This window comes from Taudactylus pleione, unplaced genomic scaffold (assembly GCF_031769625.1).
Source record: "Taudactylus pleione unplaced genomic scaffold, aTauple2 ptg000055l, whole genome shotgun sequence".
Lineage (NCBI taxonomy): Eukaryota > Metazoa > Chordata > Amphibia > Anura > Myobatrachidae > Taudactylus > Taudactylus pleione.
In genome coordinates this window covers 11459658-11476107 of record NW_028284457.1, presented here as the reverse complement: position 1 = coordinate 11476107, position 16450 = coordinate 11459658, and the positions used below count along the sequence as shown (strand labels likewise).

At 41.3% G+C, this 16450-nt stretch overlaps 1 protein-coding gene across 2 annotated transcripts in view; it reads left to right on the top strand.

Moving 5' to 3' along the window:
* Positions 1-14857, top strand: part of MMRN1 (multimerin 1) — a 160323-nt gene extending 145466 nt beyond the window's left edge. Inside the window, exons 6-8 of one of the 2 annotated variants that reach the window (XM_088464474.1) lie at positions 80-2044; positions 2422-2568; positions 13638-14857. In XM_088464474.1, the coding sequence (XP_088320600.1) occupies positions 80-2044; positions 2422-2568; positions 13638-14059 (2534 nt within the window). In that variant the 3' untranslated portion in view covers positions 14060-14857. Of the gene's footprint in view, positions 1-79; positions 2045-2418; positions 2569-13637 lie in introns of both variants that reach the window. The other variant, XM_088464473.1, reaches the window with a different exon arrangement.
* Positions 14858-16450: the final 1593 nt, after the last annotated feature.

Below are 16450 nucleotides of genomic sequence, written 5' to 3'. Positions count from 1 at the left end.
AACACACTATAAATACTATGAAATTTTTTTTATTATTATGACAGTAAAGTATATTTTACAACATATTTTTTTCTTTTAGATCTAAAGTCGAAAAGTATTACAGAACTAATTAAAGATATTGTTAAGGATCAGTTCACTGTACTCCAGACATCCACGAAAGAAACAGTTGCACAACTCTATAAAAGTATATCTGAAATGTCTCTTGAAGTTGAAAGAACTAAGGAATTTGTCAAAATTTTAAATGACACAATAACTTCTACCCATGAAAAGTGTGTTCTAGAAGAAGAGAGCAGGGCAACAATCGATGATGTATTAGAACTCAAAAACCGAGTGGAGCATCTAAAAAAAACAGCTTTTGTTTGCACTACCTCTTTTAATGAGATGGAAGAAAAGCATACAGCTCTAGAGAAGGAGCTAGAGCACGAAAAATCCAGAAACAAAGACTATTTTGAATCTTTAAATAATACACTGAGTAAAATAAAGGAGATTCACGGCCAGATGTTGACAGAGGAACATAATGAGGAACAAAGAGTTTCAACACCAAAAAATCCCATTGATGATAACATTACTGAATATCTTCTTGTTCTGCAAGGTAGATTAAAAAAACAGAATATAATGATGCTTCAGTTGTATGATGACATCAATTCACAAGACAGCAAAATCAATAATCTTACAATAACACTGGATCTTCAGAAACAATCAATTGATAAAGCCTGTGAAGACAGATTTTCATCCTGCAAGGATGATTTTCAGAAACAGTTAAAGGGAACTAAGGAGAATATGTACGTCTTAAACAGAACTGTGTGTGATGTTGTCCTCCCTCTCGATGATAAGATTGAGAAGATGAATGAGCAAATAAGTGATTTGTGTTATGACATGGAAATATTGCAACCTTTGATAGAAAAGGGGGCTCCATTTAGCATGACAACCGAGTATGAGCATAGAAATGATATGGGAGAAGTTACCAACCAGATTAAGAATATTACAGAATTTCTCAATCTCTTAGGTTCTAAAGTTCAGGAACTAATTAAAGGCCAGGAGGCACTTCACAGCCTTACAGAAGATAATGAGCAGGTGTTTGAAAGGCGTATTAATGAGTGTTTTCTAGAAGTTGAAGATGGTCTCAATAACACCATGGATATATTAAACAATGCCGTTGATTCTATTCATGATAATTTTGTGACAAAAACAACCATGTCTGACGTGGAAAATGTAATTCAATTTTACAATAATGCTACAGCTGAGAAGCTGGAGAGTGTAATGTTGGCCATTTCATTGCTGAACAAGACCTTGCAGAACTTGGCTAGTGGACCCAGAAGAAAACAGGATGATGACCATATCGTAGGTCATGCTAAGGATGCCAACATAGATAGAATTGACTTGTTTTCTACTTTTTTTGATCTTTCTCAAAGAGTAAATGATATGCAGTCCAAGCTAGATCAATATCAGCTAAACATGACCCAGATGGAGGAAACACTTCAACTTTCTGAGATGGATGCAAAAAACTGCCAATCTCGGGTGCAAAGTGTAGAATCCCAGGTAAATATGCTGCTGGCTAATCAAACCACTGCTCTCAATGCAAGAAAGGAGGAAGCTGTTCCAAAAGAAAAGGTCCAACAGGAAGTATATTCCAGAATTAAAGCACTTGAATTTAAATCAGTACGATTTTCAACAAGCCTACCACAACTGAACAAAACAGCTACTGATGCCAAAGTCTTGTGTCAAACTGTCTTTATCACTGTTAAAAAGGTCAATGAAAGTGTACCACAATTAATTAAAGCAGTTCAACTAAATATTACAAGTTTACAGCATGGTTTTGAGGAGCTGATTAATTCACTAGTTGAAATAAAAATGGCAACAATTCTGTCAAATGTAACTTCCTATATAGATAAATCTCTATCTGATGCAACAAGTAACATTGCCAAACTTCAAAAACAAATGAAGCCTCTTGTGAAGAAAACTGCTGCACCCAAAAAGACCCTTGTTAATCCTACTGCCGCTGCTATTGGTCGCAGTCAGAGAAATACAGACATTGTTTATGAAGGTGAGCATGTTTAGTGTTCCTACTTAAACATCCACAGACAATTGCCAGACACTGCCACCATTCTGATGCATCACTAGATCATCTAATTCAGAATTAATATACATTAGTTTTTCTAGAACTCCCCATACATTGACTATCGCTTCCTTACGAAACATGTAAATAAACAACGACATAGCTTTTATTTCTCACAGGATAGTCCTGATTTCTGCCAGTAAAATTATTTAATATGTTTCGAATAAATTCCTGGTTGTCAGATTTGTCGTGTGTGTAAATTAAAAAAAATATTGGTTTATTATATTTTTTTTATCTGACAGGAAACAAAAGATAATGTTTCTTAGATCATATAAAGCAAATTATTTTTGTATCTTCCTCAGCAGATGAATATTCAAGTTGCAGAAGCTCTCCTTGCTTTAATGGTGGAACTTGTATTAATGACATGAAGGGTTTTGTGTGTGCATGCCGTCATCCTTTTGCAGGAGTGAATTGTAGTCTAAAGATGTCGGATGAAAATAGCCAGTCTCTCGGCAAGTATTTTTGTAGTTCTTTTGAATATTATATACTCTAATATCATAACAATGAAGTGTGAGTGTTCATCCCAGCCTGGGATATGGGACCTCATTCAGAGTCGGTCGAAGCGGCCGCACGGTCGTACGCCACCGATGTTCGCTATACTGCGCATGCATAAAGTTCGCAATGCGCGTGCGCAAACTAGCCACTACAATCAGAAATTTCTCTCTCCTTGAACACAGCCAGGTCGGTAGTTTGAGTGACAGATTCAGGCGTTTGTGGGTGGTAACAGGGGAAGGTGCTTGAAAACGGGGGAGTGGAGATCCGAACGCAGGCGTGCCTAATTATGCGAACAGCGTTTTATGGGAGTGCATACGGTTTATGGGAGTGCATAATTAACAAAGTAGCGTCATGGCACATGTGACATGGGAGGTTTTTACACTGACATGATCGTAGAGCTTAAGAGAGGGTATGGTCAACCTTAAGCTCTACGACCAGTTCCGATGGTTCCCGATGGTCTCGATTAATCCTTATATGCCCGGAGATGACATGCAATGCGTACGAGAAGGGGGCGTATTTTTTTTAATTCCGGCCGCTTCCTCCCCTTGGTCGGCCAGCTACCGATCCGAACCTAGGGACGCAACTTGTGAGGGAATCATTTGCATATCCGGCCCCTTTTCCCGTACGACCGTGCTGCCGCTTCGACCGACTCTGAATGAGGTCCATGCAGTGATAACCAGAGATGTGTGCTTACCCCGGTGTTTTGGATCTGGATTCATCTTCATGTTTTGGTTTTGCAAAACCACTCCCGAGTGTTTTGGTTTTGGATCTGGATTTTAAAAAAAAAATTGCTAAAAAGTTTTAAAAACCAGCTAAAATCATGCAATTTATACAATCCAAAACCCGAAATTTGGATATTAAAATCCGAATTCCAAACCGTGAAAAGATCAGAATGCTACTCAGTTTTACCCCAATTTCCTCAGGAGATTAAAACCGCAACTCGTGATTTATCCGGATTAATTAAATTTGGGTGGATTTGGATTTCTGAACAACTGAACTGCACATCTCTAGTGACAAAAGAGGGCCAAAAAAAAATATGGGACATTTGTGAAAACCGAAATGCAGATAATTCTGCAGAGTAGAGAAGTAGGATCATACCAGCCAACCAGGCACTTGCTTTTATTTACTAAGTTGCACAAAAATAGTGACAGAATGCTATAGTAAGTTTAAAAGAAAAGCAAAGGTCCATCCAGTTCCACATTTAATAAATTGTAATTCTGTTAGGTGAGTGGATTCATTCATGACACTAAATACAGAAATCAGATAAATCCCCCAAATAAGCAATTTATTTAATTTTCAATACTGTACTAGAAAATAATGTACTATCAAAGTTTCAGAATCTGAGTGCAGTGTTTCATAGTAAACTCCCTGTCTGCTGATGAAGGACCACACTTCCCTAAAATAAAGATTTACAGTAAAATACATATTTAAAATATTTGTGGGGAAATGGGTCAGCTTTATTTAATTTTAAATTATGTTATTAATTAAAAGGGAAAGCATGGTGGTGAAGAAAGAACAGCTCTACTCATAGCATAAAGCAAGACGGTCACTGGAACTATTATTTTCCTCACACCCAACAAAGCTGACAACAACTAGGGAGGGAGGGCAGGATGTCTGACAGGCAAGAGAAACTAGACAGTTCCACAGGGCATAGAGATACCCAAAACATGATTACACTCCACCCCTAACTATATGATCAATCAAAGTGTAAATATGTAAATAAAACTTAGAAACTGGAAGTATTAACCCTGTCCAGTCAATGTCTGCTAACACATCCTCATGTGCTTAACAACCTGCCAGGCATATAAGGTTCCTTCTGTCACTCTACACTCCATATCAGCTGATGTCAGCCCATACTTCCCGGACAGCTGACAAATAACATATACTTGTGTAAAATACAGACTAAATGCTATTAATTAAAAGGGGAAGTATGGTGATCAACACCAAGGCCTAGCTGTGTGCCTTCTGCCATCCCAACATACTGTACTTCACTTAAGGAATCCAACTCCCACCTAATGACACAAATCCATAAAGCCCACCTGGACCTGTGGTGCCGCAGAACCCAGTACAGCAGAATCAGCCTAACCCATGTAATGGCAAAGAGCACACCTTGAGATCTGAAGCAAGATGGTCACTGCAGCTGTTTACCACCAAACGAGGTTTCTAAAACCAAAGCCACCAACATACTAAGCTAAAGAAACACCCTTCATTTAAATCATCCTTGAACAAAAACATCCATTCCTGAGAAAGATGAACCCCATCAGGCCTGAAAAGATGAGCATCTCAAAATCTGATGAGAGGATCTCTGACAGCAACTCTCTCTCAACAATTCAACACACCAAAACACCACCACATTAACCCACCTTCGGGCCATATCCAAGGTCGTCACACTCTGGTGACATTACCACACCTGCCAAGGATTGAAATTAAATGCAACCAAATTAGGGGACAAAAAGGCTACAGACATGCTAACTCAGCCAAATAGCACATCTCAAATCAAGGGAAGTCCTGTCTGCCAAGTCATTACCTCTAAATGAACAAGGTTCACTAAAGAAAAACCAAAGGATTTGCTGTACTGCAAAATATAAGGCAAAAGAAAATGCCAACACATACCCCGAACACCTATCCAATTATCACCTTGCAATTCTGGAAACAGGAACAAATTTATAGCATAAGGGAGATTATTATGCCAATATATAAAAGAGTAACCAACGAACCAAACATTTTTTGTTGTCCAAACATCTGCCTGCAAACAGAGGAAGTAATGAACATTAAAGTCAAGTATTAATAGCTCAAACAGAAACCGAACCAACAACAAAAAGCCAAAACAAGCAGCCATAACAAAAGTTTTAAATGGGATTCTGGAGAGGGGATGGGGAGAATCATAACTTGACCTTAAAAGGAAGGATTCTCTGGCACTGGAAGAGGGTAAGATGCAAAAAACGTTTTCTTCAAATGAATCATGTCTATGGCACAATTCTGTGATTAGACCCATATAGTGAGAGCTAATGTGTAGATGGAAGAGGTCAAAGTAATTATCACAGCTACTATACAATTGGGTAACACCTTAGAACCATTACTAAAGGATTTTATTCAGTAATGGAGGATAACCCTTTAGGTTAAAATAACATTTATTATAATTTTATAAGTGGCATTAAAAGTATAAAACAATTTCTGTCATGGACATATGTAATATTAAAACATAAAAAAAAGTTTTTCACTATTTACAGACAGTAAACTGATAATATGTAATAAATTAATATTTTAAAAAGACAGCATCAGTAAAATAACATTAGGCCTAAAAATCTAAATAATACAAAAAATAAAACAATAGCTAACTTCTAGGAGTATACTGAAAGTGTTTCCCAGCACCTGGCCATTTCCTCAAGCAGTAAGGTCTAATCACAGTATAGTGCCATTTAAAGTAGAAAACAAAACTTGTATCTTACCCACTTTTTATATCTATTTACCCTTAAGGGTCTGGGAAACCCTGTTTTCTCTTTAGGCTACAGTTATAGGGTAAGCTCTGGTGCCTCATATACCTATTTATTTTAGAACTTAGGCAAAACACAAAAACTGCCAGTGGTGCATGAAGCATTAAGTCAAGTAAACACCCACAGGGAAAAGCTAGTGGACCGCCACCAAAGGTGGTGAGTGGCTAGTCCTCAAGTTAGGACACAAAAGCTAATGAAATTTAATGTACTTCTTGTAGATACCATTTAACAGAATATGTTGCCCAACAATAAGGGTCAACATATCCAAGACGAAGGCATATTTGTCTTTTCTTTTCTTGCTTTTTGCATGAAAGGTACTTTTTTAAAAATGCTGAATGAGACAATATTTACACAACACCTTTTTTGGGGACTATAGCTTCAGGGAAAATAATCAAATTAGGAAAATGGAGGACTGTAATAGGCCCAATCATACGTTCCAGCAGCACTTCCTTTACACCTTGTCTCAAAGCACTTCTGGGAGATCTAAAGCAGAGTGCAAGTCCTTGGGCCAATGGATCCTAACTTCCCCAAGCACCAGAAGTCTAAAACCATCACTAAAACCAACTCTCAAAAATTCAGCAATGCTGAGATTGGGATACAAGGACATCCTTTTGTCCATGGATTCCACATTGACAGGAGTATTTGCCTTACTTAGCACCTCCAGGGAGCAAGGTTCTGTCACCAGGGCTCTACCACCCCCACTTGACACTCTACTGCAGTCCTTCATGGGATACAACCCATTACAATGGATGCAGAGGTGATGAAAACGACACCTTGCTCTGGCTGTGCAGTTCCCGTCAATAAAGGCAAAGTACATGCCCTTTGTGGAGGCTTGCACAGAACACCACTCAGCAGGGGGCAGGTTCTGGAAAAGTCTGATTACTGATCATGTTAGCATCTGGGATAGAATATCCATCCACAGCTGAATCATCCTCTCTGTTCTGCAGTGATTTCTAAAACTCAAATGGTTTTGGAAGCTATACTGATTTATGTTTGGTAAGTCAGTCTGCTCCTAATATACACCATTCCAAATGGTATGAGAATATGCCTGCCTGTACTGTCATTTACTCCTAATTTGTATAGTTATCCAGGTTATAGATGAGGACATTATGGCAGCAGGTGTACTTCAGTGTCCAGTCTTGAACCCGGGCAGTGACAGATATACCAGCTAGTTTGCAATAAGCACAAGATGATCCTGGACTGTCTGATGCTCAAAACTGGGGGAGCTGTCTTGTGCCACAGCGGAGCCTGCGCACAAACTCTCACCACTGGGTCCAGTGGTGAACAAGGGAATGAGCACAGCTGGGAGCGTAGAGACAATAAATTTCAAAAGAACTTGTGTTCCCAACTGAGATGTCTGCACAGGATGTTCATGATGACATTACAGCACCAAACCTGACCCAACCATTAATTCCCCACTATGCTCCTCATGACTACTGCCCCCACTGTGCAGGCTATGACGGCAGCCATCAGAAATGTGGGCACGAGAATGGACCCCACTCCCAAATGTGGACACGCAAAATCATAATGATCTTAAGCCCCACAAATCAAATTTGTGTCCCTGTCCTGTATCAGGGGCCCATGCAGCTCATTTATTGCTGCTGGGCTCTCTTCCCTTAAACAGAATGGTTACCACAGCTGTGAAATGGCAGTCACCTGCAATCAATGTGAACAGCAAGTACACCATAATCAAGGGTGGCCCATCAACTGCAGAGCTGCCTCATAGGAGCCAAACCTTACCACTGACTCACTAGCCAGGCCGGTGGTGGACAACAATTCAGTTGCCATGTGGTGGGCTAATGGGCATGGAGGCCATCCAGCCCTATCCTCCTTGCTGGCACTAACAGCCAAAGCAGGAGCTACTGCTCTGCTCACACCCAAAGTAGATGTTGTGGGAGCAGTGTCAGGGGACATGTCCATAGCCAGCTGTGAAGATCGCTGACCCGGGGATCCAGACACACCACAGACAGAGGCACAAGTGACAATCTGAGAGTAAGCCTGAGCCCTTAGCACCTGGCCGCGCATCCCACAGATAGTGGGCCAGGAGTCCAGCAGTACGGTTGGGGCGGAACATTGACAGTAGAATGGAGTGGGGAGACAAAGGGAAAAAATTTAGACTGAAAGAAAAAAAAGGGGAGAGATGATAAAAAAATATAAAATAAAGAAGAGCAAAGGAAATGAAAAAGATAATAAAAGAATAAAATAGGGAAATAGAGATATAAATAGAAAATAGAGCAAAGGCAGAGAGATTATATGCAATAAAAGAATCATTTACCTTGCTAAGATCTCTGACAGACAACAGGAACTGGAAAGTTAAGGCCCCAAACATCAGCAATCAGAAAAACCACAATGGAATGATTTGAAGATTTTTTGCCCAATTTTAGGATTTCCCAATCTAGCAATCTGCTCCCATACATTGCAGATTTTTTTTTCAGTGATTTACAGATAATTTTCAGCAAATACAGATCTTCCAATCTTGTAAGGCCGATCAGTTTACTAGTAACAGTCTGCAAATCTGCTTATTGTTAGCACACACTAGCAATCTACAGCCCCAATTGATCTGTTAAATACATAAATACATATCCAATTTACCAATTCCAGTTACTTTTCGGTTGAAGCCTATGATCTGTAAACCCCATACAGTACATTGCCGATTTTTTTACACAATCATCTCCAAAAAGCAGAATTGCCATAATCGATTGCTAATGTATGGGGGCATTTACACAGGCATAGAAATACCCTAAAACACACTTACACTCTACCCCTAACTATTTGGCCTAGCAAAGTGTAAATATGCAAAAAAAAAAATAAAATAAACTATAACTATTAACCTTCTCCAGTCCGTGTTTGCTGACCTATCATCATGTGTTTAGAAACCCGCCAGACATATAAAATGCCTTCTGTCACTCATTGCCCCCAAAGTGTGGCAGAGAGTGATTGTCAGGTACAGATAAATTCAATGAAGGGGCCAAGCAGTGTGCACAGCTGACATGGATAGGGCACCACATGCAAGCAGGAGTGCTGAGAGGGGAGCAGAACCCCTGTACAGATATCTTCCTCCCCTTCCCCTCCTCCGCATCCACCATGAGCAACTATGAGCCTCCCTCTACCAGACAGCATGATCTCGTCCTTGCTACCCACCAACACCCCCCCCCCGCCTCAAGCCCCAAGGAAGTATCATCAAACTCATTGGCTGCCAAGGCAGGTGCTAATCCAATTATATATTTTTTCCAGACTAAACTAGAAAACTGGTTGTCAAGCACAACTCTAACTGAAATTCAGTCCACAATGCATTGAAAGATTTGTTTCATATACAGTAAGTCCAGGTGAATATTTCCCCTTTCCACTGCAGAAGGATTGAAATAACAAAATCATTTTTCACACTATATACTGCTGGTGTGCCCTGACTACTAAACCGTCATCAATAAATGGCATTGTGATTACCACTATTCTTTCACAGCGCTGACATTTCTACTCAGTACTTTTCAGAGGAAGCTTTTTGAATTTATAATCTCAATTTGTGGTGCCTATAAAACAGGAAGTTGAGAAAGCTTTCCAAGGTCACACATCCATTTACTGACAGAAAGTCTCTGTAAATCTAAGCCTATAAGAACAAATTGGATGTCACTACAATTATTTAATACATTGAATTCAGTTCAATATAACAAATGTCATTCAATGAACAGTACTATTTAAATTTTCTACTAATAAATCTAGCATAACATTTTCAATGGTCATATTACATAGCAGAAGTCATTTATAAATACTGACACATTTCATGAAATTTTAATTTCAGTCTGGATATAATTTGTTTCCAGGATTAAAATGATAGTGTCACATGCACTAATTAGGGACCTTTTTGTTATTTGTGTGCTGTCTAACCTGGTGCCTGCAATATAAGGACTAGTACCCCATATTTATCAGGTCAAATCTGGCGCAGATACAGAGAACTGGACAACTTCAAATTAACCTATTGTTCAATAAAAGATCACTAGGTCTGAGTGATGTATAGGTAGAGTAAGTGACAGGCATGTGTGCGCTTGTAGACACATCTTATACTGTATTCACTGACCTCCCCACCAAGCCTTTTGATAATCCACCCACACATTATACATCACTCCCCTCATTATTTTCCTCCTTTATCCCCCCATGATAACAATCCTCCCTTGTATTTCACACACACTCCGCCTCTGGTAATTCATCCTCTGCGTGCTGCCTGCATTTGAAATTATTACACAACTATTTCCCCTGTCCATCAATAAGCGAATTGCTGACAGATCCACTCAGCTGTGTGTTAGATCCACTGATGAACAAGATAATGGATTGGCACCGGTGGAGCAACCAATGTGCATTTGGTGTATAATGTCCAAAATCTGGCTGCTCCAACCACATTACTGTACACATTCAATGACATTTAAATGTTTTACAAAAACTGCCTGAATGCACTATGCTAACTCTGTAATTCACAGGAATCAGTATGTAAAACCGTTGGCCACGGGCGGATTGAGAATTTAAAGTGGCCCTGGAAAAAAGCTTGAAAGCGGCCCTATGTGTGCACGCCGAAGGCGCGCTCCCGAAAAGTAGGAGTGGCCACGTGGCAAGGGGTGTGGCCTTATGTGAAATTCCCCCATTTTTGTTATGCTGGGGGCATGCCCACCGCAACATGAGCTGATGGATATGCCCCCTATATGCAGTCACACACAAACATACATACTGTCACACACATATACAGTCACACACATATGCAGTCACACACATAAACATACATACTGTCACACACATAAACATACATACTGTCACACACATATATGCAGTCAGACATATACTCATACATATATACAGACACACACATACACATACTGTCACCCACATATGCAGTCACACATATATACTATCACACACATATGCAGTCACACATACACAACATACATGCTGTCACACACATATGCAGTCACCCACATAAACATACATACTGTCACCACGTACACAACATACATACTGTCACACATGCACAACATACATATGCAGTCACCTACATAAACATACATACTGTCACACACATATGCAATCACACAAATATACATACATACTGTCTGTCACACATGTTACAAATACGCTTAGACAAAACTATAGTGTCCCACTTACCTTACACTCTGCAGCTGCTGCTCCTCCTCTCAGTTTTTCCATCCATGCTGCTCCTGGCCCTGACTTCAGAGAGTGCCGTGTAGCTCCACCCCCTACTCTGACTCCGCCTCCACCTTTCTTCTCAATTAATTTCAGATCGCAGCTACTGTAGCTTTCAGAGAGTGGGGGGGGGGGAACACAGGGGCACTTGAGCAGCCTTCCCCCTTCTTGCTGCACCTGCTGGCCTTATGTTTAAACAATGCGCGGGGAGGAGTGCGGAGCATTGTACCGAACCTGTGCTGCTGCTTAACTTACCTTTCCTGCCGGTCCTGGGGCCTCTCCACTTCTTACAATATCAGTGGCCCGGGCCTCGGCACTGCTAGTTGTGACCGGCTGCCTGTCAAGAAAGAGACTAAGCTATGGGCGGGTGACATGTTATAGGGGCGGGGCCACAGGTGACAAGCGGCCCCACAAGCCAATCGGCCCACCGGGAATCTTCCCGCTGTAGGTAACGGCCAATCCGCCCCTGCCGGTGGCTGTTTAGCCGCTGGTTCAAATCCCAACACGAGAAGCCCAACAGCAGGAGATCCCGACTCTGGCTGGTAAGTATCCTAACCCACCCCTCTCCCCCCCTAATGCTAACCCTTCTTTAGGGGTGCCTAACCCTAAAACTCCCAGTGTGGTGCCTAACCCTAAGTCCCACCCGGGGGTGCCTAAACCTAACCCCTCCTTCCCGCACCCTAAACCTAACTCCCCCGGCAGGGTGCCTAACCCTAACCTTCCCCCCAAAAACCTAACCCCGCTACACTTCCTAAACCTAAGCCTCTACCCCCCACAGCTGACACTAAGGACACCCCGGACTTACCTTGTTCGGGCTGTCGTCCTTTGGTGTCCCGGCATCGGGATTCAGATAGGGTCGGTATTGTAATGCCTATCTGAAGTCTCCCGTCGGGCTTCTCGTGTCGGGATATAGACCGGTGGCATTTAGTCCACTGGTCTATAAACTGCATCCCAATTCACGAGACCTATGGCCTAAAGATGAAAAATTATTCTTCCCAATAGGGCTAAATGTGACCTCCTTGAGAGCAGCATACATTCTCTGTGTGTTACTGCTTGGAGACAAGGTAAACACTACTGTACCTCAGGCAGCAGCATGGAGTGCGAGGTGGTATAGTATAGAATGTGTAGTTACAAGGTGTGGCTATTAAATATTGAGACTATACTTGTAAAAAATAAACCATACTGCGTGAGTTAAAAGGGAGTGGGGAAACTTTGACCTTGGATTATCCCAAAACGGTTTTGCAAGTTTCACCCCTCTCGCACAAATAGTTTGCTGTTACATAGCTTTCAAAGAAATTGTGTTTATCTAAATGTGTTGTATAAAATATTTAGTACAAAAGTGGAGCAATGCATTAAATTGGACAAAACGGCCAGCAAATCTTTCCGTATGCTAACGTGTTTGAGTGTCACAAAAGATTTAGACAGTTGTGAGAATATTGTTCGAATTGACTGTCGACTCAGCATCCAAATGGTAGCAGAAATGGTAAACATGGACAAAGAAACGGTTAGGCAAGTTTTACATCAAAATCTTAACATGCCAAAAAGTTTGTACTAAGATAGTTCTAAGGCTTCTCACTGTCGAGCTGTAAGAAAATCGAAAGTTAATTTTGGAACAAATTCAAGCAGATTCATATATTTTAGATAAAGTTATTCCAGAGACAAAACACTAGTCCATGTACTGGAAAACACCATCATCAACGCCGAGAAAGAAAAAAAGCACATTAAAGCAAATCAACTCCAAAGCCATGTTAATTGTTTTCTTTGATATCAAGGGTGTTATTTTGGAAGAATGGGTAGCAGAAGGCACAACAGTGAATTAGTGTTACTACAAAAATGTTCTACAACTTTGCAGGAAAGATTCAGAAGAAAGAGTTGTGGAAAAATGGTTTCATCCTCCATCAGAACAACGCACCAGCCCACACAGTCCTCTCTGTGAAGCAGTTTTTGGCAGAGCAACAGATTGCAGTACTAGAACATTCTCTATACTCACCAGACATAATGCCGTGTAACTTCTTTCTTTTCCATGATGTCAAACCTGTATTCAAGGAAACCCGTTTTGCATCAGTTACTGAGGCAAAGAAAATGACGAAGCGGTTGAGCCAGCAGACAGTTAATGAGCTACAGAACGGCAATGACCAATGGAAAATAAGAATGCAGCAGTGTGTGGATGCTGACAGAGAATCTATAGAAAGGGAATGGAATTAAAATGTACTTAATATAATTAAACATCAATTATAGCATCATTCTCATTATTTAATAGCCACACCTCATATAGCCCTGCTCTAAGTAACAAATATAATATATGCCGTATAACAGATTAATTTCTTGCTATGTGTGTTTTTGTACAGATTTCTCCAAAGGATCATACCGCTATGCACCAATGGTGGCTTTTTCAGTCTCTCACACATATGGGATGACATCTCCTGGACCAATACGATTCAACAACTTATATGTAAATTACGGATCTTCATATGCACCCACCACTGGAAAGTTTCATGTGCCATATCTTGGAGTGTATATCTTTAAATTTACTATAGAATCATATAGTCACAGAATCTCTGGCTATTTTGTGGTAGATGGAGTTGATAAGATTGCATTTCAGTCTGAAAATATTAACAGCAGCATGTACAGCGATAGGATGGTGACAGGCGATGCCTTGTTAGAGTTAAACTATGGGCAAGAAGTCTGGCTCAGATTAACATCAGGCTCCATTCCTGCACAGTACCCACCTGTCACCACATTTAGTGGTTACTTACTGTACCGCACATAACTTCTACACAGTTAATATTTCTGCTTAAAATTGACTTAATTGTATACCTTGTAAATGTAAATATATGTATACCGTGGTGAAGCTGCAACTTTCAGAGCTCCAGTGCAAAACTTTCCATTGTGCACCGTCTATTGTATGTAAAATAGCACAGAGCAGGAGAAATTATACACTTCACTAACTAAGGACAATCTACACTAGCATAGGAAAACATCAGGTCCTCCATGTTATAAATCAGTTCATACAGTAGGTGCCCCTACAAAACCCCAAAAGGTTATACACCTGAGACAAAAAAGGAGAGATTACTTCTGAAAAGTGCACTGATATATATTAAATTGAATACATTTTATTGATATGCTTTAAAACAATTGCAATTAATTACAATTGCTGGAAAAACAGCAAAATATTTTAAAAGCTTGGAAAAACATGTATCACACTAGGAAAGTACGGTAAATGTAAGTATCATCTGACTGCTTTTCATCAATGACGGCAACCAGAATGATGTTTGGTGGTTCTACAAAGTCATTAACACACATTCTGCCACTCAGTCTTTTAAGTGCCTAATGCCGGGTACACACTTGGCCAATGGGTCCGCTGTCGGAATCGGTATGAAATACCGCCGGCCGCAAGGTTCGATTCCCGGCAGCGGCAGCCCGACAGCTCAACAGATCCCGGCAACGCTGCAGGCCGACAGCGCTGGAAATCCCGAACGTCCTGAGGTATGTAAAAACTAACCTAACCCCCCTAACCCTAACCCTCCTTAGGGATGCCTAACCCTAACCTCCCCCCCAAGTGCCTAACCCTAATCCCCCCTCTAAGTGCCTAACCCTAGCCCCCCCTCTTCCCCGCTGCCTAAACCTAAGTCCCCCCAGGGGTGCCTAACCCTAACCCTCCCTCCCCCTAGCCTAACCCTCCCGGGGGGGTGCCTAACCCTAAGTCTGCCTGGATGCCCTAAACCTAACCTTCCCCCCTCGCGGCTGTCTGCTCGCGGCGCCCGGTATCCCTTCGATCAGGATGCCGGGCACCTGTCTCCCGGCGTCGGGAAAATGACAGGCGTCTAGATATAGACGCCTGTCATTTAACCCACGCCGGGATAAAGCAGTCGGGAAGCCGGCTGTCGGGATCACGTCAGCCAGTTGCCCAATTGCATCCCCCGCTGTCTGGCTGACCCACCAGCCAACACTTATTTGGTGTGCATGTAGGTGTACAAACAGACTTACCACACAACCGAAATGTCTGATCGCAGGAACTGGTAGTGATGTCATTGTCGGCGGTTCCTACAGCTGAGATATGGGTCAGTCGTCCAATATATCACATTTGCCATGCTGTGTATCTGTGTACGACATCGTTTACATATTCATCGGGTGTACACGCTGGTCCATGGCTGGGATGATATATCGCTCATCAGCTGTATGAACAATATATTACCCAGTGTGTACCCAGCATAAGGCAACTGAATAGTGCCACCTAAACTCGAACACTGTTCACAATAATAATATTTTTTTATTATGCTCCCTTCAATCCATATTACATATTAATAATTTGTGTATATTCAATTGCATTCATGAATTAAAGCAACAATGTGGACATCATGCAATTGGACGTAATTTGCAGCTCAGCGAAAACATAAGATGCACCTGGGGGAAAAATCAATTTGCTACCACCTATGCAGGTTTGCCCATATATGTGAGATGTGAACAAATTTGCATAAGTAGCAAATGCACCTACAGTACCTCCCCCTGATGAATACAACAGGAGATATGGCTTCACAGGAGACAAGTCATACACTTTGCAGGAAATTGTTGAAAAGTGTAGATTATAAGGGGTCTATTTACTAAGCTTTGTTAGGAGATAAAGTGAACGGTGATAAGGTACCAGCCAATCAGCTCCTAACTGCCATGTCACAGGCTGTGTTTGGAAAATGACAGTTTGGAGCTGATTGGCTGGCACCTTATCTCTGTTCACTTTATCTCCTAACACTGCTTAGTAAATAGACCCCTATGTTCCCAAGTCACATGGAGCCTGTTAAAAGCAAATCAAAGAAGACACAAAACAATGAATGCACAGTAACCTTTTTAAAACCCTACAGATAAACATCAGCACTCTTCCTCTTACCAAACAGGTTAGGAATCAGTGGTGAATTTTACCTAGGGACTACAGGACTGCAGCTTAAAATCTGACACCCCCAGTTAGTCCGTGCACCAACTTCACTCTTGCAGTTGCTTCCCATTGGAAGCACTACCTAACAATCACACACAGGACAGACAGTCCCACGGGGGAGGTGTTTTCTCTCCCTGTGACTGCCAGTCTGGGCAGCAATTAACAGAGAGAGTGCTTCCAATAGGAAGCCACTCATCTGCCTTGCCGTCAGTCCCTAGAAGTTGGTGTTGTGCG